This window comes from Eumetopias jubatus, unplaced genomic scaffold (genome assembly GCF_037043125.1).
Source record: "Eumetopias jubatus isolate StellerSeaLion01/CBP00866 unplaced genomic scaffold, mEumJub1_p1.0 scaffold_8, whole genome shotgun sequence".
NCBI classification, from domain to species: domain Eukaryota; kingdom Metazoa; phylum Chordata; class Mammalia; order Carnivora; family Otariidae; genus Eumetopias; species Eumetopias jubatus.
The window spans coordinates 85,336,563-85,359,315 of NW_028274814.1; the positions used below are offsets into that span (position 1 = coordinate 85,336,563).

Here is a 22,753-nt window from a genome sequence, read left to right on the forward strand (position 1 = left end):
GGCAATGGTTCTCAAAATCACTGCTTATTAGAATCACTGACAGGTTTCATTGTCACCATGAGTGGGCAAATGTCTACTCATTAAGATCCATTGAATTAGAACCTCTGAAGAGAAGCCTCACACTCATATATTTATATTACATGCCCCAGCCAATTCTGATACCGAGGTTTGGGGACCTACTTCTAAGAGGGGTCAGTGAGTCCCTCTCCCAAAGGATGAGTCCAGACAAAGTCAGGCTAAAAGGAAGATCCTGTGCGGTTCCAAGGATCTAGAGCCCCAGGGATATAAAGAGAGCTCACTGACTGCTGGAGCAGCAAGAGGTGAACAGGTAGCAAAAGTGCAACAGGAAGGGGGCACCTCACTCATCTCCAGGATATCGCAGGAGAAGGAGATAACCAAGGAGTAGTCAGAGGATCAGGGGAGGGTGATCCATCCCAGAGCATGTTTACATACAGTCTCACTTAATCCTCACTACATATTATTTTTGAATTACAAGTGAGGAAACTGAGGGCCAGATAGGCTAATTTGCTAGTTTGTCCCAGAGGTGGAACTTGAACTCAGGTCTCACCCTTCCAAGCCAGAGGGCTTTCCAGTGCACCAAGGCTCTCTAGCTCGAAGAGGAGTCTTTATATTTTCAAAGAGTCTAATAATGCTAGGTATTCAGTAGGCACCCAGTAAATGGTTGTTGTTTGGACAACAGTGGGGGGAAAACCCACTAAGCTCCGGGACAATGAGGAGGTGGTGCAGAACTGGATCTCTTTTCTGTCAGGCAAGGAGCTTCTGTCTGACCATGGGCTACAGATGAGGAACTGAAGCGGAAGAGGGAGGGGGAAAAAAAACTACAATTCCCAAGAGACCATAAAGGGGCCACCTCACGCATGCGTAGGTCCCTCCCCTTAATCTGGTGGTTTCTCGGGCCGGGCAGTTCTCGCGCACGCGCTCTCGGATCGGTCTTCTTCCTACCGTTTGGTTACCCCGGCCAGAGTTGGTGGCTGGACCTCCTGAGACCTCGGGTTGCGATGCTGCCCTTCTCTTTGCTCTGGGCGACTCGGGTAAGAATGGGGCTTCGGAGATTGGGTGACCAATAGAAAGCGAGCTCCCCTCCTACCTCAGTTCCCATTCACAAACTCTGGGGTTCTCCTGGCTTTTCCACGCACGTGGTTTTGGTCCTCGGGGAGCGGACTTGCAACTAGGGAATCCTTGAGAACCCCTCCACCCCCAGTGCCCGCGGAGCACCTGGGGCCCCTCCCCATTCCGGCAACCAGACGCCCGAGGGCCTGCGACCACCCGTTTCACGTGGCATTAAGGAGAGAACTGCACCAGATGCCCCGTGGACCCTGGTGAACAAGCCGGTTTCCTGGACTGGACCTGCGAGCCGAGTCTTTCCTGCCGGCTCTGAGCCGTGCAGATGATGCAACGCGGCCCCACTACTTACATCAGGCGTCCCTTGGCTTTGTGGGCTGGAAGGACATGGGAAGAGTGGGGGGCACAGCGGGCAGGATGTAGGTTCTGGCTTCCCTGCCAGCAGGCTCCCCACTACCCACCACCACCATCCCCCTTTCCCCAGAGACTGCTAATGGTCTCCTCTGCCACCTCCATTGCTCTGAAAACCCCCTACAGCCTATTGCCTGAATCTTTGCCAACTCAGCCTCCAACCCCCTGACTGCCATTGAGGTCCTGCAGGAAGACCCTTTTGTTCCTGTGGGTTGGGGAGGTTCTGGAACCTCAGTAGACTGACCCTGAGCCCCAGAGACATAGGCTTCTAGAGGACAAACTTTGCCCTATGGCTTTGCAGAGTGGTTCATGGGCCAAGGTGGAGGGAAATTCTGAGGTGAGGTAAATGGACCAAATCAGAACCACCCCCTGGACATTGATCTTGACCTGGGCTCTGGAACTGGCATTTGAAGGCGGAGGTGGGGGTGGTGAGAATTGGAAAAGTCTGGCTCGACCACTGGCTGCTAGATTTGGAGCCAGAAAGCCTGATAAGCATGGTTGAGGGTTGTTGGGAGACTGTTTGGATGCTTTTTATTTGACTCTCGTTTTTCCTCTCCTAGCCTCTGCAGAGATGTGGTCAGCTGGTCAGGAGGGCCATCCGGTGCCAGCACAGTGAGGTGGCCCAGACCCAGACTGGAGAAGCAACCAGGGGCTGGACAGGCCAGGAGAGTCTGTCAGACAGTGACCCTGAGATGTGGGAGCTGCTGCAGAGGGAGAAGGACAGGCAGTGTCGTGGCCTGGAGCTCATTGCCTCAGAGGTGGGGCTTGGGGAGCAAGGCTAAGGCATGGGCCACAGTGGGTGCAGGAAGTAACAGGTCATCGTACTGCTGTTTCTCCACATTTCCCTTTCAGACACAGGGCCTTCTTGCTGGGCCTTATCTCCTTCTCTTCTTACTGTCCTCTGAAGAAAAGGCAGGGCCAGTCTGGATTATGGGATGGGGACATTAGAGAGCTTCCAAAGCTGTCCGGGGCCCCTGTAATCTAGTCTGGTCCCTTCCCCTTCCCAAGAGGAAAGAGGAGCCTGGAAGCATAGGTTCGAGTGGACAGGTAGCCTTGCTGGGGACACCTGTCACAGCAGCTGGGTTTCTCAGGATGCTTCCTCTGGCCTTTCTTCAGGCCTGACAAGGAACACTGAATGAACAGAGCTTTCTGTAGAGCCCAGCTCCTCCCTGCAGCCTCGGGCTCTGGCAGGGAGGGGCTGTGGGGGGCTCCAGGGAAAGGGACTCAATACCTTCTGACATTAACCCCCCCCACCCCCCCCCAGAACTTCTGCAGCCGAGCGGCACTGGAGGCCCTGGGGTCCTGTCTCAACAACAAGTACTCGGAGGGTTATCCTGGGAAGAGGTGAGGGCTAGGCACCAGAGGGCTGGAAGGCAGCCTCGGGGATGGTGCTCCCCGTGGGGGACACCTGCCTGTACCTTCCCAGTGTGTATAGAGGAGTGGCCTTTGCTGCTGGTTGTGGGGGATCCTGGAACCCTTTTTGTGTGCCCTGATATACCCTCTTCTCATGGCAGATATTATGGAGGAGCAGAGGTAGTGGATGAAATTGAGCTGCTGTGTCAGCGGCGGGCCTTGGAGGCCTTTGACCTGGATCCTGCACAGTGGGGAGTCAACGTCCAGCCATACTCAGGCTCTCCGGCTAATCTGGCTGCCTACACAGCCCTTCTGCAGCCTCATGACCGAATCATGGGGCTGGACTTGCCTGATGGGGGCCAGTGAGTATGGATGGGGTGGGTGATGGGTTTGGTGGGCAGGATGGGCATTGTTATGGAACACCTCCTGTGGGCCCTGCCCTGCAAGTCAGTGGATGAGGACGAGAAGAGCCTAGTCGCCAGTGTTCACCATGGAATGGACCAGGCAGGGGCTTGTGTATACGAGGAGCAGCGTTCCAGGGACGGGCCTTTGGAGCCGGGCGGGAAGGGTGTGGTGAAGTCAGGGAGTTACTCGTTTCTGAAGCTCTCTTCTCTCTCATCCGCTGCCAGTCTTACTCACGGTTACATGTCTGATGTCAAGCGGGTCTCAGCCACGTCCATCTTCTTTGAGTCCATGCCCTATAAGCTAAATGTGAGTGCTGGGGCCCTGGCGGCCCTCCACTGGGGACGGTGAGGGGCTGGAGTCCTGGGCACCCTCCAGGGTCAAGGAGGAGAGCGAGCTGCCCTGCTTCCTTCTCAGGGCTTCAGCTTTTTGTTTGTCCACCCAGCCTAAAACCGGCCTCATCGACTACGACCAGTTGGCACTGACTGCCCGACTTTTCCGCCCGCGGCTCATTATAGCTGGCACCAGTGCCTACGCGCGCCTCATTGACTACGCCCGCATGAGAGAGGTTGGTGGAGGGCTGGTGTGCCAGCCACTTCCCAGGGCGGGTAGTGGGGAGATTTTGGAAGGGGGGCAGTCTTGGGGAGGCCTGTGTGGGCCCTCCCCAGGCTAAGGCCTGCCTCTGTACCTGCCCAGGTGTGTGATGAGGTCAAGGCACACCTCCTGGCAGACATGGCCCACATCAGTGGCCTGGTGGCTGCCAAGGTGATCCCCTCACCTTTCAAGCATGCGGATGTTGTCACGACCACTACTCACAAGACCCTTCGAGGGGCCAGGTCAGGCTCCCCTGAGGTCAGGCCTTGTCTTTCCCTGCCTTCACGCCCTATTCCAGGGGCATGGTCGGGCTGCATCTGAGAGGAGTTCGTTCCCACCTGAAACCCTGCGGACTTCTGCGCAGGCTGTGCTGACTCCCCTTGTCTTGCCTGTGGTGGCAGTTCCCTGCTAGGGGGTTTGGGGGTGGGACTGAAAGGCTGCTCTCCTTGACCACTGGAGTCCTGCACACCGGCCCCACTGAGGTAGACTCCCGAGAGCACAGGGGGCCCAGGCCAGCCAGCTTCCTCTGCTTTCCCAACCCCTCGTCCTTTCTTCTCAACTTAGATTCTAATCATCCACTTCCCACGTAGGTCAGGACTCATCTTCTACCGGAAGGGGACGCGGGCTGTGGACCCCAAGACTGGCCGGGAGATCCCTTACACATTTGAGGACCGAATCAACTTTGCTGTGTTCCCATCCCTGCAGGGGGGGCCCCACAACCATGCCATTGCTGCCGTGGCTGTGGCCCTAAAGCAGGTTGGGGAGCTGACTCTTGCAGTGGGGGGGCATTGGCCTGGGGCCTTAGACCCTGCTCCTTGCTAAGTGAATTGGAGCTGATAGAAGGGAAGTGTCTGGGTGGGGTCAAGCCTGGAGTGACAACTGTGCTGGAGGGGGAAGGGCAGAGGGGGTGGCGCTTGGGGTCCCAGGTGCTACTGTTTCATCTCCAGGCCTGCACCCCCATGTTCCGCGAGTACGCCCTGCAGGTTCTGAAGAATGCTCGGGCCATGGCTGATGCCCTGCTAGAGCGAGGCTACTCACTCGTGTCTGGTGAGCCAGGGGGGTGGGTGAGAGCCTCTGTAGCCTCAGACAGAGGCCTAGAACTCACCCCTCCCTGCTGACTGTCCCTCCCCTCAGGTGGCACCGACAACCACCTAGTGCTAGTGGATCTGCGGCCCAAGGGTCTGGATGGAGCTCGGGCTGAGCGGGTGCTGGAACTGGTCTCCATCACAGCCAACAAGAACACCTGTCCTGGAGACCGAAGTGCCATCACACCCGGGGGCCTGCGGCTCGGTGAGACCTGGGGTTTGAGGAAGGAATGATGGCTGCCAGGTGGGCTTGGACTGTGCTGATCCTCTTCTGCCTCTCTCCCAGGGGCCCCAGCCTTGACCTCTCGACAGTTCCGTGAGGATGACTTCCGGAGAGTTGTGAACTTTATAGATGAAGGTGTCAGCATTGGCTTGGAGGTGAAGAGCAAGACTGGTGAGTGGGAAGAACCCGGCTGGGCCAGCCATATGCTATCCGTCCCTTCCCCCCCCCCCCCCCCCCCCCCCCCCGCTGATCTAACTGCCTTCTCTATAGAGTTCTGACCGCTCTTTTCCTCATCCCCCTCTAGCCAAACTCCAGGATTTCAAATCCTTCCTGCTCAAGGACCCAGAAACAAGTCATCGGCTGGCCGACCTCAGGCAACGGGTGGAGCAGTTTGCCAGGGCCTTCCCCATGCCTGGTTTTGATGAGCGCTGAGGGCCCTTAGGAAATGAGGCCCACAGACTGAAGTTTATTCTCCTTCTGTCTCCCGGGGCCAATGGAGAGGAGAGCTATCTTTCCATTTTTTGCTGGAGGAGGGAAGGGCTCTTACCTTGGGAAAGACCCAGCTATATCCTGGACTTTGTAGCTGAGAAGATTTCTTTTTGTAACTAGACTTAGAAGGAGGAAGCCTGGGGCTTTCTGCCCTGAGCTCTCCCATTATCTCAGTGTTACAGACTCCTTGCTCTTACTTGAAGAGAGGGGAGTTGCCCTTGTGAGCCAGAGGAAGGGGTGGGTAGGCACCCACCTTTCTGTTTTTATCTAATAAAATGCTATCCTGCCTTGAGCTCTCCTTTCACTGTGGGAGGGGTCCCCTGGGCCAGGTGGTGACTTGTCTTCCTCAATGTGTTCCTCCCTCCCCTCCCACCACCACCACCACCAGGACTCCCCCCCCGCCCCCCCCCCCGGGGCCGCAGCCTCCTTTCTCTGTCTCTGATCAGAGCCAACACCAGACGTGATTAGCAGGCGCAGCAAATTCAATTTGTTAAATGAAATTGTATTTTGCCCACGGCTGCTTCTGTTTGATCCCAGGGGACTGAGGGGAGCAAGGGAGGGGCAGAATGGCAGGGGGAGGCCCAGGTGCAAGGCTGTGGGAGGGGATGCCTGTTGGCCCGGGAAGCAGTGGGCTTGGGCACGGGGAGGCGCTTGCTGCGCTTCTCCGGGGCGAAGGTGCCTCATCCAGGGCAGGCCCGGCGGCGGCAGGCAGGGCGGCCAGCGACGAGCCCAGTCGAGCCAGAGCAGCACCGCCCCTTCGCGGCGCCAGAGCCTGGCCTAACGCCTAACGCGGGGCCTGCCACGTCACTTGGCACCGAGAGGCCTCCGCTTGCTCTTGGCTCACGTTGGCCACGCTCAACACGTAGCCTGAGCCACACCCTGCAAGGCCCCGGTAGGGGGGCAGAGGGGCTGGCTTGAGCCTTTTGGGTCAACACACTGCCTGTCCTCCTAACTCCCCCCACTCCCCCGCCCCCCCCCCCCCCCGCGTGGGACTCAAGCTGAGGGTCAGAGGCGCTTCCGCTGCGGGAGCAAGGGAAGGGGGTGGGGAGCTGTCTCCCCTCCTGTGGGAACCAAGCCTGTGGAAGCAGCAGCTGGGCAGGGTGGCTAGAGTGGCGCCCTGGGGGCAGGGGGCAGAGAGTGGAAGAAATGAGTCGGCAGGCTGACTGGGGCAGGCTGACTGGCTGACGGTGGTTTACTGCTCGCTGGCACCCCAGCCAGCTCAGAAGTCCGGCCGGTCCTTCTTCAGCTTCTTATAGTCAGTGGAAACTGCAAGAAACTATAGGAGGGAAAGGGGCACTGAGTGCCCCAGACTTCCCTTCATGGCCTGGGGGTGGGGAGGGTGGTCCTGGGACCAAGAGGAACAGATGGAGGAGGTACCTTGTATTGGTCATTGGGGCTCAGGCGGTTCCAGGGCTCTGGGTTGTTCTTTCTGTCCCAGCTACAGAGAGGGAGGGGGAAGGTAAGGGTTTCCTCTCTGGAAGCTAGGACCCTGGGGCCTAAAGTGACAGGGTCTCTGCCCCCCCCAACACCCCTGTCCTATCCTGGAGAGGGGGCTATTTCCCAGAGACTGACAGGGGTGGGGGCAAGTTAGCAGGTGCTGACAAGTGAAACAGAAGGTTGTTGCCACTGTCAGTATGGGGCCAGGTGACAGACTGACAACCCACCCAGGGCCTCCCGCCTGCTTCTTGCCTCCCTAGGTTCACCCCCCAGAGCGGAGCGGCGGGAAGGAAGCAGAGATCCTGAGGGGCTGGGGTTTCAGTGATCGCCTGCAATTCCGACGCCAGAGGTGCTCCTGGCACGGCCCGAGAGACCCCCACTCCCCACCCCCGCCGCCCTTGCTGGGGCTGGGAGTCTCCGCTCCACTCCAGCCCCAAAGGCGCCCCTCGCCCCTCACCCGGCCACACCCCCAGCGCTCAGGCGGGGAGGTGGAGGTACCTAAAGGCCTCCGGCCGGCCGAGCACGTCGCCATGGCAACCGGGCCGGGAGCGGCGCGGGTTCCGCAGCCCAAAGCGGGTCGAGTTTGGGGCCCCGAGGAGTGAGTGGTGGGTTGGACGCGTGGAGGGGAAGGCCGGCGCCGCCCGGGTCAGGAGCGGGCTGCAGGCTGCAGCCTGCAGTTGCCGCGCGGTGCACACGCAGGTGCGCTGCCCGGGGATCCCTGCTAAGACCACCCGTTCGCACTGTTCCTGAGAGGCCCTTGCGTTCCTACCCTTCCTTGCCTCACCCGGGCCCCCTGCTTGCGTCCCAGACCCGGCCTTTACCAGACGTCGGGGCTGCGCAGGGCGAGTCTCAGCAAGTACAGCGCCGCACTGCCCATTCCCAGGCCAATGAAGCCGATCATCGGGATGAGCTGCGGAGAAGACGGAGGGCACTTTAGCGGTCAGCCCCCTCCCTGCAGTCCCGAGCGCCCTTTACAATCTTCTCTGCCAGCACCCGCCCCCGCCCCCACCCCAACCCAAGTCTGGCACTCCCTCCCGTCTGGGAGAGAGAGGACCTGGAACCTCCCACACTACATTTCCAGCCTTGTCTCCCTCATCCCACAGCGAGCGGGTCCCAGGTGGTTTCAAGGGACACGGGGCATATTGCAGGGATAGATTGAGGGCACGCTGGAGAAAGATGAGGAGCACTGGGGGAACTGGGCAAGAGGCAGGGTACTGGGAGATTTGGGGGCCCGCCAGGGAAACGGGAGAATCAGGAGTTAGATACAGTGGCTCTGGGGACCGAACTCACTGCGGGATGTCTCTTGATCTGCCGGTAGAAGCGGGCCCCGAGGTTCGTTCCCGCCATAGTGCCTCTCCGCCGTCTGATGCTCCCCGGCGGCTCTGCTCCCTCGCTCCTCCTGGGGTCCCGCCCCCGACTGGGGAGGGGTCAGTCCAGCCCAGCCCGGCCCAGCCCGGCCCAGCGGGGCCCCGCTTCAGCAGGCTCACCCCACCCCCACTCATCTCTTCCTCCCGCAGTTCCCAGCTCCGAGCGGGAGAAGTGTCAGCAAGCAGAGGGCTTTCTGCTCTTGCACTCCTTCTGATGGCCGCACCCTGGTCCAGGGGACACCCTCACACCTGGGGCTCTGAACTGGTCTGAGAGAGAGGCAATGCAGGCTTTGACCAAGAGACTGAGGGAGGATCCAGAGGTGGCAGAAGAACTCACTGCGGGACAGGCAGTCAGACAGAGAGACTTGCAAGCAAAGTGCGGGGGTGGAGGGTTCAGGGGTGGGACCAGGAGGGGCCAGGGACCAGTGAGGGCATCTGAAGCACTTCCCGCACAGCCCTTGAGCTAATCCCCAGGGAGCTGGCAGATTCCCAAAGGCCCTAGTTCTGTCTCCCTACACAGTGTAGTGGGAGGAGGAGAGGGACAGACAGACCCACAGCACTGAAGCAGCCCCAGCTCCTCTAGTCATGGGTAGTTCTCTGAGTTGTGTTGTGGTTGGCTTGGAATAGTGTTTAGAGGTCAGAGGAGCTGGGTGTATTTTAAACCTGGCTCAGGATAGAGTAAGTCAGTTGTTAAGTTTGGGGTTTTGATAGACTTGCTTGCGCTGCCTCCCTCCCATCAGGATGAAGCCGGGGCCACCCAAGGAGGCTCTCTGTTTCTGGCTGTGATAGAGAGGAAGAGAATGGGGTAAGGGAAATAGTCAAGGAAAGATAGAAAAGATGGTGAAGGAGGAAAGAGAACAAGACACAAGGAGATAGAAGGGCAGAGCAATCGCCTCCCTTTCTGCAGCCAAGTTCAGTGCCGGCTATGCTGCTGGAGTGGGAAGGCTCACTGCCATCATCGTTGGGGAACTGCGGTCCTAGGGACCGAGCCTAGTCCTAACCACCTCTCCCCACCGCCATGCTAACTTCCGCCCTCTCATCTTCCTCCCTCTCACGCCGCCGGCGAATCCGGCAGAGCTCCCCCACTCCTCCGGTCCAGAGCCCTGTGGTGGCATGGACAGCGGTGAGTTGTGCACCCACCACTGGACCTGCGGGGCGGGGAGAGGTGTAGAGGGAAGGAAGCTACCCTTCTTGGCCTCCCCCCTCTTTCCCCGCGCTGATACCTCCCCCGCCCCCTGCGCTGACAAGCGCGGCTGTAATTAGGCTGCGGGGTCCCAGGCTCTCCGCCTCCCTCCGGCGGATAATGAGATAAAGTGTCAGAGACACGGCGAGAACAAAGAGACAGAGACTCGAAGCGATGCGTTTGGTGGGGGTGGCGCGGAGGAAGGGAACTGACGGGATGTCAGAACCTGGAGCAGCGCAGAGCCCGGCCCTCCCTGAGCACTCGCACCTCCAGGACCCGGCCGGGGAGCGGAATGTCCTGGCCCTTGTGCCCCCCAGCCCTCCAGTCTCCGGGACTAAAAATCAATCCCGGAGCTCGAGCTCCAGGGGCTGCACATCTGGGCTGCACATCTGGCTCTGCATGGCACAGCTGGGGCGCCCGGACGCAGGCAGGGACGTCTGCCCCCCCCCCTGCCGCGCCCCCTTGGCTTCTCGCGCCCTCGCCCCGGCTCTTGTACCATTTCTTGTGACTTTTGGTGACCCGGGTCTAGCGCGTTCCGAACTCTCCGCGCCGCTCCTTTCCTAGAGCCGCGGCTGTTCCTCCTGCCCTGGGCCTCCGCCCCCACTTTCCAAGCGCCTTATTACATTATTGCTTCTGCTCTGGCCTCTCCAGGGCTCCTTGACCCTGCACCCGTTCCTGGTGCCAGTCCCTGACCCCGCCATTCTGCGATCCTACTTCTAAGCCCCCACCCATCTCTGGATCGTGATCTCTGGGGCCGAGCTGGGATACAGAACTCTGTGAGTTCCGGATCCCATGTCTCCCCACCTTCCCGCACTTTCCCATCAGAAAGACTCAGGCCGCGCTGACCGAGCCGCGTGAGGGACGGCAGAAGTCATTAGCTGCGGATCAGGCGTGGCCTGGGGCGTGCTGGGGTCCCGTGGGGACCAGATTCCGAACGCTAAATCGCACCGGGACACTAATCCGCGCGCTGGCGGCGCTGCTCGTCAAAAGCAGCTGGGCTGGGCGGAGCGAGCTGGCTGCCGGGGTTGTAGGCGCGGGCGCCCCCTGGAGGTTGAGCTGCTCCCAAGCTCTTAGGGGAGATGCCTCGGGCGCCCCCTGTCGGGTCGTGCAGACTCTGCGCCCCACAGTTTTGGGCAGGTTAAGTCAGGGCCTGGAGCGTCGGTCCAAGCCCCGCCTGCCGCTCCTGCCACTCCCGCCGCCAAGGCATTGGGTCCCGCAGCTTCCCCTCTTCTGGTTTGAGGTGGGGCCGGGGGCAAGCGCGGAGAGGGGACGAGGGATCTGCCACCTAGCCAGCTGTGGGAGGCACCACAGGTTCAGGCTTGTCCCTCTCCCGGGGCTGGGTCTCTGCCCTAAGACTGCCCTCTGCCCCTGCCTGCCCCAGTCTCTGGCTGCCTTTCTTTCTGCTTCTTTCTTCTTCCGGCCCTGTCTACCTCGGTCTTTCTGTGTCTGTCTCTGTGTCTGTCTGTGTCTCTCTGTTCCTTATCATTCTGGCTGTGTCTGTCGGTCTCTCCCTCTGCCGCCCCCTCTACCAGGCTTTGTCCCTCTGCATCTGTTTCTGTGTCTCTCTCTGTCTCTCCTTCCCTCTACATCTCTCTGCGCTCTGTGTCTCTCTTTACAAATACCTGTCTCTGTCTTTATCTCGTTCTCCCCCCTCTCATCCCCCAGTTCTATTCCTATTCTCCAGCTTGCTGCCCCTGGGGGGCTGCAGCAGTCCAACGAGACCAGCCTGGGGACACCTCAGGGCACTGCCCCGGGTACACTTCCCGGTCACCTCCACATGCCCGTCACCTCGGCGCGGACTCCGTCTTCCCTCTGCAGCCGTGGGGCGTGGAGGGGGCGTCCGGGAGGGAAGACACAGTGCCCAGCATCTGCTCGGGAGCCCCGGAGCCCCTGACCCCCTCTGCAGCTATTAAGGGCGCCGGGTCCCGAGGCTCCGAGAGATGATCATGATTGCATCAGCCAGACAGCCGCGGAGCTGGGAGCCGCGGGGCGAGCGAACGAGCGAGACAAAGACGCCCGCGCCATCTGTTTATGCAAAGCGCTCTCCGCCGGGGACCCCGGCGTCCCGGTGCCTGGCCCGGCTCGGGGCAAGGGGTCAGGAGCCCGCTCCCGCCCGGCGCCCCCGCCGCGCCGCGGCTCCCCCCACCCCAGCACCCAGAGGGGCTGCGGGGCGAGCTGAACGGAGGGGGCGGGGGGTGTTGATGTGATTGGAGCGGACGCGGCTCTTTCTTCAATAATGGATGGAGATGATGCGGACGGCGGAGCCAAGCCCGCCCGGAGAGGAGAGAGGAATAGAAATAGGGAGAAGAAGGGGCGGGTGCGGGAGACTTACCCGGGCGCGCGCGCGCGCACACACACACACATACACACACACACGCACACACGCACACACGAGCGCGCGTGCGTCACAGTCATTCGGATACACGCTGTCGCGCGGCTCACACCCGGGCACACGCCCCCGCACTGTCACGGAGATACACGCACCTGCAGGCAGAGATGCCAGGGCAACACACACTCACCAGCGGCTCTTCGTGATTCTCACACATACACAGTCCTGCAGGCAGAGACACGCGGAAATGCCCACACTCGGGGCACACCCAGGCGTGAAGATTGCACAGACACATAGACAAGCCAAAGCATGTATGCACATCTAGACCCTCAGGGGCTAAGCCGAACAAAAATCATAGACGTGGGGGGGACAGAATGGGGACAAGTCCGACCAATACATACTTAAGGGCACAGACACACACCGGGGCACACATACCAACTTACACTAACAACTGGTGCTCTGATATACACACCTCACACATTTGGGGCACAGGCACACACACACACTTACACATCAGAGGCACAGACACCCATAATCTCCAGGGACTCAGAGGGACCCCCCACCAACCCCCATGCATTCAGAGGTTCGCACACACACATGCAGGAGCTGCTGTCTGTGCTCTGCGGTGGTGGAGTGTGGCAGAGAGGTTGCTGGGGTTCTAGAAGCAGGCCTTGTTAGCGTAGCCACATAATGAGGTCTTAGTGACAGGAGATGCCTGGGGCTGTGGACCCTGCTCCCCTGCTTGACTGCCTACTAGCTTCCTTCCTTGGCCCCCAGGGTGGGTGGCGCAGACCCTGGGCCACTCTGACAACAGCCAGGCCAGCTGGTCCCAGCCCCAGCACTTGGGGAGGGGTGGGGAGCCACAGAGGGACATTGGTGGCTGCATAGGGGCTGCCAGGATTGCCCACACAGCCGTGAGGCAGGTGTGGAAAGGATGGTCTCTCTGGACTTCCCCTCATTCCCCCGTGCTGCCCAATCTTCCCACTTGTAAGGGGTACTTTCTTTGCTAAGAGTGGAGTGGGTACCGCAGAGGAGTAGGGTGCAGATTGTGTCCTGGACCCGGGTAACCTGGCCCCTCCTCCAGTCTGTTTTCAATTCAGTTCGTTCCTTGGCTCAGACTTATGACCTTTGCTGCGTGTGGCAACATCATCCATCACCTAGGCGGCCGTTTGTGGGAGTGAGGGGCGTTGGGGGCTCACACAGGGGCGCTGATGCTCCTGCCTCCTTCATGAGTCCTGCTCTCCGCTGGCAGGCCTGGGCTCAACCCGCGGGCCAGTACTGGGGGGAGGGTGCTGATCATGGGGCTCAATCGCGATCCTGGGCTCGTGTCCCCATCCCCGGCACCCCAAGCACCGGTCCTTCCAGCTCGGCACAGCCGGCCTCCCCGCTCCTCCTGCCCTCCCTCTCTCGGGCCCTTTGCTTAATTTCCTATTAACTGCTGATAAATCCAATTAAACCGCCGCTCTAATTAGGGACAGCTGCCGGCTCCGCAAGGCGGGGGGGGGTGCCCCCCGAGTGTAGAGGGGGAGAACAGCAGCTCTCTCTGCTTCTCGGCACCCCCACACTAGCATCACCGCCCAATGAGCCAGTAAATTGGTTTTGCTTCTGCATTGTGGGGGGGGCCCTCTCGAGGACCTCAGGGGCTCTGGTTTGGAGTCCCTCAGATCTCTGGATGAAGAGATGCGACCCGAGTACTAGCATCCCCGCACCGGGTCTCCGACCCTCGCCACCACGCCTTTCTTAGTAGGCGTATCCCGAGGAGGGATGGGGGCAAAAGGCTGGATTTGTGTGTGGTGGTGGAGGGGGACTGCTTGTGATCGTCTCCTATTCCAGCCCAAGCGTGATTACAGGGGGGCTGCCTGAGGCTTCCTTTATGACCCCGCCGCCGCCCCCAGGCGTCCGGGACAGTCAAGGGCAAAGGGAACAGGAAACCGAACCCGGTTCCGCAATGGGTTTTCCTGTGTGCTTTCCTACCCCCTCCACACTTCAGCCTTCTGGAAGGAAGGGGGGCGCGTCCGTCCCGGGCCCTTCTCTTCCTCAGCCCAGCTGAGCCTCTGCCCTCCCCCAGTCAGCAGCAGATGGTGCCCGGGCTCCCGCTGCCAACCTTGCTAGGCGGTGCCAACCTCAGGCCTGGCAGACAACGGGCAGAAGAGGATCTCCTGACTGGCGGGGCTGACCCTCCCCCATCCGCCATCAAGCTCCAGACCCTCAGCCTGCCCTACTCCAGGGACCACCCCAGGCTGCCTCTCACTGGTCCGCTCCCAGGTCCCCAAACTCCTCGTATCCTTCAGCTCCCTTCCCCACACCTTCCCGCTCCCCGCCACCTGCCACCGTGACCGTGGCCGGCACATTTGCATATTTGCATATGCAAACAATAACATTTGCATACGGCGCGCCGCAGGGGGGTCTCCGCGTGAGCCGGTTTGCTGTCTGCCCGGCGCCCTCTCACTCGGTACCTGTCGCAAAGGGCTGGGGCGGGGCCGCGCGGGAGGGGTTAGGCCCCCCCGGCCTTGCTCGCTTGGTTCCCAGAGGACTTGAGGAAGTGTTGCCATGGAGACGGCACGCACCCCACCCCCTCCCAGGCCCAGGGTCTCCCGCACGGTGTCTCAGGTTCTCTCCTTCCGCCCCCCCTTCCCCCGCCGCGTCCCTCGCTCTCCAACCGAGATCTTTCATCGCCCCCTGGCGGCCTAGCTCGGCACGAAGCCAGGTTCCAAAATGTAAGGGGCGCTGCTCGCGGCTAAATCGCCAAGAGCTAGGGGGACCTACCCTGGTGTCACGTCCTTCTAGCCGCCGGGGCGCGGGGGCCTGACTCCAGTCAGGCTCCCCTTTCTTCACTGACAACAGAGGCCTCGCCTCGGGGACGCACCTGTCTCCTTACCTCCCACCGGCCTCAGCCCAGGTGGATGTCGGGTTACCCGACGCTAGTGAGGTGACACAGCTGGGGAAGATTCTCCACCGCTTCACAGGCCCTCTACTCGGCCCCCAGGTAAAGAACAAACTTTTCTAACCTTTTTCAAAACTTTAATACATTCGCAGCGTTCGACAGTTCGCCTTCCACACCCCCGGGGCGCCTCCTAGTGGAGACGCGTTCTTTCTCCAGCTCCCGCGGGCTGGGCCTGAGGAGTTGCAGGTGAGGCTGCTCTGCCCACCAGGTATCCAAGGCCCGAGGCCGGGGGAGGGGGGCGGGAACCAGTCCCTTCCCGGAAGCCCTCCGCCGGGCCTTCCCACCCCTCCCCCATCCAGCATAGTTGCTTTCGCCCCTTTCCTCCCCAACCTCCACTGGGCCTGCCCAGAATGGGGCATGGGTATCTCCCGTCAGCAGGCGCCTGCACGCCTAAATCTCCTCCAGGAAGTCGGTGGGGAACAGCCCCACCTTGCGGCCGGTGTAGACCTTGACGTAGCCGCCGGCTTCATCTCCTTTCTGGACCACGATCTGAATGAAGGATTAAAGGTTTAGGTAGGATAAGGATTAAGGGAAAAGGTAGAAGAGGAGAGCAGGAGACCCCGGATTTATGGAGGTCTATCCTAGCCCCATTAATGAGTTAAGATCTGCAAGGAGTATGGTTTGCCGAGGAACCCTGGGGCCTGGGGTTGGATTGGGGCACCAGAGCTACCTAGTCCTTTATCTATCTATCTATCATCTATCTATATTTATTTTATATATTTTAAAGATTTTATTTATTTATTTTAGAGAAAGAGAGAACACAAGCAGGAAGGGCAGAGGGAGAGAGAGAAAGAATCTCAGGTGACTCCATCCTAAGCACAGAGTCCACGCAGGGCTCAATCTTCCCACCCTGAGATCACGAGCTGAGAAACCTAGAGGCGGTTGCTGAACCCACTGTGCCACCCAGGCACCCCTACCTGGTCCTTCTTGAGAGTGATCTGCCCTATTTCGCGGTTTCCCACGAAGGATCTGGTCACACGGTGCACACGCTCTCCAGACCGGACCCGAATGATGAAGTTTGGAGGGAAAAATCCAACCTTCTCCCCTATTTTCCCCTGGAGGAGATGGTAGGGAGAATCAGTCTCTCAGTCTGATTCTAAAGTCAAATGATGTCCCACCCTAGCCTCAGCCATTTCTCTTACCCGCCACCATTCCTCATTGGAGTCATCAATGACTGTGATCTTCTCTCCAGGCCTGGGAGAGGAAGGGAGAGGCCTCTGAGATTTAGGGGGCTTACTTACCTATCTGGCCCAGGTCCAGCCCCAACAGGCTCCAAGCCGTGAGTGCCCCCTTTTCCTTTCCCATAGGGAGCCAGGCTTTCCCCTCTCCACTCCCGGTACACCCCCATCCCAGTCCTAAGGCCTCTCACGGGAAATCCAGATCGTCCTTCTCCAGGGCTTTGAACCGATACAGAGCCACAAAGTAATGAGACTGCTGGAAGCCAGGCTGCTTGTGCTGGGGGTGAAAAGAGGTGATAAGTCTCCGGACTCCTCTGTCCCACATTGAGGGGCAGGAGTCCAAGGCGGGGGCATTCTCCAGACATACTACATTACAACCCTCTTCCAGATTCCTGAACTAAGAGGATTCTGTTGCGTGCATGCATGCTCACGCACATGTGTGTGAGGTGGTGGAAAAGGTAGGTTACGGGTGATGGGAAGCCATAGGAGTAAGTGTGAGCTTCTGCTGAGGCCATGAGTGGTGTCAGACCTGGGTTGGGGAGAGGACTGGGGTCCCTGCAGGGAGAAAGGAGTCTCACTTTGTCATCAGGTGTCTTCTTTTCAGCCTTCTTATTCCCTTCAGGGTTTCCTGGGATGGGAAACACCAAGTTGTCTCTAGCTTCTGGAGGGTAGCCCTCATTCTTTTATTCTTCTGTTGCAGAGCCTCTTTGATCTCCAAACCTGGCATACCCTTTGGCCCTCCATCCCCTGTACTACAGCAGAGTCCCTGACCCTACTCCCTCTCTAGGGATGGAGGTGGGTGACACTCACCATCCTGGGGTTTGCCTTCCTCTGGTCTGGCAGACTCTGGCTCTTCTTCCATCATGGCTGCTAGAGGCTGGAGGGGGTTCCAGAGTTAGGAAGATGCTCTCTTGGGAACCCACACTTGCCCTGGCTCTCCAGCCAGGCCAGCCAACTACAGAATAATAGGATCTCAGGGTTGGAAGAAACCTTGGAGGAAATACCTAGTTCAACCACCAGCCTAATGCCTGAGCTTCCTGTAAAACACCCTGGCAGGTGGACCATCCACATTTGTGCTTGAATGTAGCTAATGACAAGAAACTCACTACCTTACAAAGTAAGCCCATGCCATTTGAGGGCAATTCCCTAAATTAAACCTATTCTGTCTCCCTGTAACTTTTAATAATTGGTCCTGGTTTGGCCTCTGGAGCAATATAGAACAAACATAGTCCCCTTAAAGATCTGAGGATAGCTGGTAAGTCCCTCCTGTCTTTTCTTCCTTAATTAATCCCTTCAAATCACCCCCTTCCCCATGATGCCGATTCCAGGATTTTTACTACGTCTGTTCTTAAAAATACTCTAGTGTGTAAAAAACTTCCAGCACAGTTTTTATAATTCCCTTAAAAGAATAGAACCTGAGTGTGCTTGCCTTTCTGGAAGCAGTCAAATCACATGGCTACAGCCTTGTAAATCATAGTTCATTCTACAGAAATCTCTAATTTGCACCCAACCTCCATATCAACTACTCTGAGGCCAATCCCTAGTTCTGTTTTTGTATGGTTGATTTTTTTGATCCAAGAACAGACATGTACATTTTTCCTTACAAAATTTCAAATTATTGGTTTTGGGCTTTTCTTCTAGTCTGTAAGATATTTGAATATACTGTTCAGTGTATAACTTTCCCCTCCTAGATTTCCCACAAATATAAGGGATAATACCATTTATATTTTCATTTGCATGTGTGAGAAAAATCTCCATAGGTGAGCACTGAGGACCAAATCATGTTATAAGGTATCAGAAATCTCCCTCTAGCTAGACACTCCCTAAAGGACCTGGATCCTTTGGGCACAGTCATTCATCCAATTTTAGGACTCCATCTAACTGTTAACCACATCAGTCCATCCTGGTGGTCCAGAAAGATATAAAGATATGCTAACAAATTCTTTGCCAAACTGAATGCAAGTCTGTGCCATTACCAATCTAGTAACTCTATTTCAAAAAGAAATGAAGTTGCTTTTGGCTGCTAGTCTGGGGCCTCAGTTTCCTCATCTATAGGATAAATGAGTCAGACTAGATGATATTCATGGACCTTTCATGGATCTTCATGGACCCTTCATGGCTCTAGAATTCTGATTACTTGGCATGATAGGTTTGCTTCCCCAAATCCAAAAGTATGGTTCTTGCCTCTGTTGTCCAGCAATGCCAGGGGCCTGGGACCCAGACCTCAGTGGGGTATGGTACTTAATCTGACAATTCCAGGAATTGGAATTCCAGACAATGGCAGGAATTCTCAACCTGAGGCCCTCTAATATTGCATGCAAAATGTGTCTGTTGGGTTATGTGTGATTTTAGGGGAAGAGAATCCCTAGCTTCTATCAGTTTTCCAGAGAGGAGACAGGACCCAATGCTCAATGGAATCTCTCAGAGGGACCTCAGGAGGAAAATATGGTGCTCACATTTTTCTTATCTGCCTGGCCCTTCTTCCGTTCCTTGTTTGCCATGATCACCCCAGTGCGCAGGGTTTCAAACACAGGATCATTATGATTGGCAGCAGCTAGTGGGAATGGGAAGAAGAAAGAAGCCATTACTGGGGAAGCAGAGAAAGAGCTAGAGGAAAGAGAGACCTTCTAAGTAAGGGAGAGGTGGGATTGAGTAGATGGATATGCGCATGTGTGTGTGTGTGTGTGTGTGTGTGTAATTAGGGTAGGGTCACCTGGGCCTATCTAGGTCATCAATCTATAAAGAGCTCTAAAAACATCACTGGAAATGTAATGTGATGGAAAAAAAATACCAGCACTGCTTCCAGGCAGAGCATTATATGATGTTGGAAAGACAACCTTGCTACTAAGTTGCTTGGGATTTGGGGGATGCTCACAATCATTATTCTCCTTCTAGGGAGAGCGGTCCTTTAACTGCTGGCTTTTTTGTTCCACTGAGTGGCATGTGCAAGCTGGGGTGCTGCCACCAGTGGGTTCTTCCGTTTTCCACCCATGCTCCTCATAAAGTTCAGCCTCTCCTCCAAATAAATGTTGAGTAAATTGTCAACAAATTTGTAAGTGTTGCCGAATTATGAACCTGCCCAGGAAGCCCACAGCTCTTGGTCTAGCCCTGAGACTGGTATTACTCTGTAACAAGGACAGTCAAGAATCCTTGTTCTTGCTTAGAAATAGTTTTACAGAGGAAGAGCCCAGATTTTGAAGCTAGGCAGATGAAGGTTTCAGTCTTGTCTCAGCCTCCTGTTAGCTATGTAGAGCCCTCGCTAAATCTTATCTCCCTCGGCTATTGAAACAGGAACATTTGACTCTGTATTCAAGTTGGCTAAAATATTAGGTTGAGAGAGAACTATGGGAAACAGAATCTTTCTGTTTCAGAATTTGGCTTCCAAATCTAGAGGTGGTGCTGGAACCATCTCTAGGTTTGCCCTTCTCCTTGGGTCCCACGTGGAGCACTTACAGAGATCTTTGACACAAGCATACTGCTGGTTGCTGTAGAGTGGGGAGCTATAGGCCCGACGGAAACCAGGCGGCTGTAGGGTGGGATGGAAGAAAGCATTAGAGGCAGCAGGGTATGGCCCAGAACCCCATCTCTCCTGTGAGTGCAGCCCCTTCTTAGAGTAAGGGATGGGCTGAGAAAGAAAAAACAGGGAAATGGAAGTGATGACTTGGGAGGGACTGGAAGGCGGGGGGGGGGGGGAGCTGGCAACACGTCCCCTCCCTTCTACTTTCTCGCTCCCCAGAGCCTACTCACGATCTTGCCGAAGCATCTCTGCATCTCCACATAGGACTGACAGTGTTCATGGATGTTAGTTTTGCAGTTCTTACAGCGGAGCCCAAATTTGTTGTTGACTTGGGAGAGGGAAGAACGTTTGGGTGAGGTTCTTGATTTCCCCTTCCCTTTGTACCAGTGCTGCTACTCTAGCTCTCAGGTCCCTTTTCCGTCTAGGACCCAACACTCTCAGTTTCTAATAGTGTTGTTTTTATTTTTTAAAGATTATTTATTTGAGAGAGAGAGAGAGTGTGCAGGCAGGGAAGTAACAGAGGGAGAGGGACAAGCAGATTCCCTGCTGAACTGGGAGCTCCCCATGGGCTCAAACTCAAGACACTGAGATTTCGACCTGAGCTGAAATCAAGAGTCGGATACTGACTGAGCCCCCCCAGGCACACCTCTAATAGTGTTTTCTTAAAGCCACTTCTTGCCCCAGCCTGCCTGCTATACAAATGCTCCTCTCCTGAGCCCGTTCCCCCGCTGCCTCCTCCCTTCAACATCACTCTCTCTCCACTTCCCTTCGTGACTCACGCACAATCATCCGGGCACAGACATCACAGAACTTGGGCTTCTTGAAGAAATGATCTTTGAATTTGTGAGGCTTGTCATTGACAAGCTTGGGAGGTTCTGGGGGTGGTTCCTCCTCCTCCTCCTCTTCTTCCTCCTCTTCCTCATAGATGTAGTAGATGGGCCCACCCCCAGCTCCCACTGCCTCCCCATTGGCCTGGGGCTCTGGGGGAAGCTCCATCTCCTTTGTCCCCGGAGGTTCCTTCCTGAATAACTGCTTCAGCCGCTGTAGCTGAGGGCGGGAATGGGGGAGGGGAGGGGAGGAAACCCAAAGTTAAAAGAACTGTCATGCTCTCTACAGCAGGTAAGGCTGAAGCTAACTAAACATTTTCTAGCGTGGGCAAGGGGCACACCCCAGGATTAGGAGGTATTGGGGGCTGCAGGTGCTGGCTAGCATTCTGACGATGGATGAGTCACATACAAGTGAGATCAATTCAAACATTCAAGGGCTGCGGTGGCTTCCCAGCTCCCCACACCAGGTGATCACAGGCCCAGACTCACCCCACTTTGCCGAGTCTCTGCTGGCAAGGAGGGCTTAGGAGACTCCAGCACCTCCTTTTCTGTCATCCTGCAAGAGGTTGGACCCCACTATGAAATCTAATCCCTGACTGCCATTCTTCCCTGTCCCTGTCCTAATTCCTGTCCCTCACTGTAGGGTGGTCCTTGAATGGGAGACTTTGGGAGAAACTTGGTTAAACAGAAATCCTTTCACAGGCTTATCGACAGAAAGATTCCATGGAGGTCCTCACTGTAGGGTGGTCCTTGAATGGGAGACTTTGGGAGAAACTTGGTTAAACAGAAATCCTTTCACAGGCTTATCGACAGAAAGATTCCATGGAGGTCCAGAGAAAAAAGCAACAGACCAAAGAACTTCCCAACCAGTTCCTCAAACTGATACACAGTTTGAGGCCCCTACAGGGCCACCCGAGTTTCCAGCCCCAACACAGTGCTCAGAGCTGCATGGTTTAGGGATTTTCCCTGGTTTGTTTCTCCTGGGAATCTGTGGGCAAGAGAGATGTGACACACATCTTCCCAGATCCCCTTTCTTCAAGAGGTTTAATGTGTGTGTCCAAGAGCATGCTTGGAGGGATGGGCTGGGGCATTTGTTCACCCCAGCCCCTTTCTTGAGTCCGGGGGGCCCGGGGCCTAGTTCCCAGCCTGCTTCAGTCCTCAGCTATTTTAAGTTTTCAGAGTAATATGAGCCTTTCCTTCCCTTACTACTCCATTCCCTTGACCCCACCCCCACCCCACCCTCCAATCCTAGCTCTTGTCCTGGAGTCATAATTTCACTCCTAAAACCCTAACTACTCACAGGCAAGAGAGGAACGAAGACACTGAATAGGCTACAGATTGGGGAAGCTGCGGGGAGCAGTTCTGGCAATGGACAGAGGATGAAGAGGCAACTTACGTTTGGGATTCCCTAAGTCAGTCCACAGTCTGTGGAGGGAAGAGGGAGCCCCTGGGGTCTTGATGGTGGTGCTGGGGGAGGACTGGTCCTCTTCCTTGGGGGCTAAGCCCCCCCAGTACCCTCTGTACTCACACCGGCTACCCAGACGTTATTTGTAGACCTCCCAGTCTCTCGCCTTGGTGTCAGAGCTGAAATGACAGGGCTGGAGGAAAGTGGACAGCTGAGCGACACAGCTGACACAGAGAAATTGGACACGGGGAGGTCTGGGCTGGGCTGGACCCTAACTCCTCCCATCCCCCAGAGCTGCTATGCCCTGGTTTTTTATCTATGGTGTACAGGTCAGTTCTAGCTAAATTCAAGAAGGGACAGTGTCTGTTCATGCTGCATACTCATTTAGGTGATTTTGGATGACTGAAGGTAAAGATGAAATTGTAAACAGCTTTCTCCACAGTCCAAACATCTCTCCAATTCTACCTTCCCTGGACCTACTTAAGGAACTAGCTTTTGATTTTTCAGCCATTGTCTTTCCTGCGGCCATGTGTTTTTACACCCTCAAACATTGATCTACCTCTACCTCAGACCTTTAGGAAGGAAAGGGCTAGGAACTGGTGAAGAAAGAAGAATTTCAGTTCTCAGAGGCTTCCTACCAGCCACTCTAGATTGCATCCTTATCCATGGGTAGTTGGAGGGGTACCTCGCTGCCATCCTGAAAGGGAGTGAAGAACATGCAGAGTACTGCTTTATTCCCTCCAGTGCCCCCAGGAACATCCCCCCACCCCCCTTCTAAAATCTTGTCCTCAGGGTGAAGGGAAATCTAAGAGCTACTGAAAAAATCCAGGCTGGGACTTCTGTCTGAGGGACTCTGGGGTAGCGTAGAGATGATCTCGTTCCCACTGGACAGAAGACAATAGCTACCACATGGCAGGGGGCGGGGG

The 22,753-nt window shown here is 56.7% G+C and overlaps 3 protein-coding genes across 5 annotated transcripts; 1 reads left to right on the plus strand and 2 right to left on the minus strand.

Moving 5' to 3' along the window:
- Window positions 1-917: 917 nt before the first annotated feature.
- On the plus strand, window positions 918-5,927 carry SHMT2 (serine hydroxymethyltransferase 2). The gene is made up of 12 exons (XM_028110986.2): window positions 918-1,052; window positions 2,055-2,252; window positions 2,759-2,838; window positions 3,009-3,209; window positions 3,477-3,558; window positions 3,695-3,817; window positions 3,946-4,085; window positions 4,434-4,599; window positions 4,791-4,890; window positions 4,978-5,133; window positions 5,215-5,322; window positions 5,456-5,927. The coding sequence occupies exons 1-12, from the start codon at window positions 1,020-1,022 to the stop codon at window positions 5,581-5,583; spliced, it is 1,515 nt and encodes a 504-aa protein (XP_027966787.1). The 5' UTR covers window positions 918-1,019; the 3' UTR covers window positions 5,584-5,927.
- A 932-nt stretch (window positions 5,928-6,859) lies between these two features.
- COXFA4L2 (cytochrome c oxidase hypoxia associated subunit FA4L2) lies at window positions 6,860-8,424 on the minus strand. Of its 2 annotated transcripts, none has more exons than XM_028111009.2 (4): window positions 8,368-8,424; window positions 7,899-7,987; window positions 7,018-7,078; window positions 6,860-6,916 (listed from the first exon to the last, which is right to left on the minus strand). In XM_028111009.2, the coding sequence occupies exons 1-4, from the start codon at window positions 8,422-8,424 to the stop codon at window positions 6,860-6,862; spliced, it is 264 nt and encodes an 87-aa protein (XP_027966810.1). The 2 variants fall into 2 exon arrangements, with proteins under 2 accessions (XP_027966810.1, XP_087881750.1); XM_088025624.1 differs by having other exon boundaries at window positions 7,018-7,129.
- A 6,531-nt stretch (window positions 8,425-14,955) lies between these two features.
- Window positions 14,956-22,552, minus strand: STAC3 (SH3 and cysteine rich domain 3). Of its 2 annotated transcripts, XM_028111035.2 has the most exons (12): window positions 21,819-22,552; window positions 20,912-20,978; window positions 20,375-20,642; window positions 19,826-19,923; window positions 19,532-19,604; window positions 18,535-18,632; window positions 16,889-16,955; window positions 16,657-16,706; window positions 16,270-16,355; window positions 16,043-16,094; window positions 15,818-15,955; window positions 14,956-15,389 (listed from the first exon to the last, which is right to left on the minus strand). In XM_028111035.2, exons 2-12 carry the CDS (start codon window positions 20,975-20,977, stop codon window positions 15,291-15,293), a joined length of 1,095 nt encoding a protein of 364 aa, XP_027966836.1. In that variant the 5' UTR covers window position 20,978; window positions 21,819-22,552; the 3' UTR covers window positions 14,956-15,290. The 2 variants fall into 2 exon arrangements, with proteins under 2 accessions (XP_027966836.1, XP_027966837.1); XM_028111036.2 differs by lacking the exon at window positions 20,912-20,978.
- Between the last annotated feature and the right edge of the window lie 201 nt (window positions 22,553-22,753).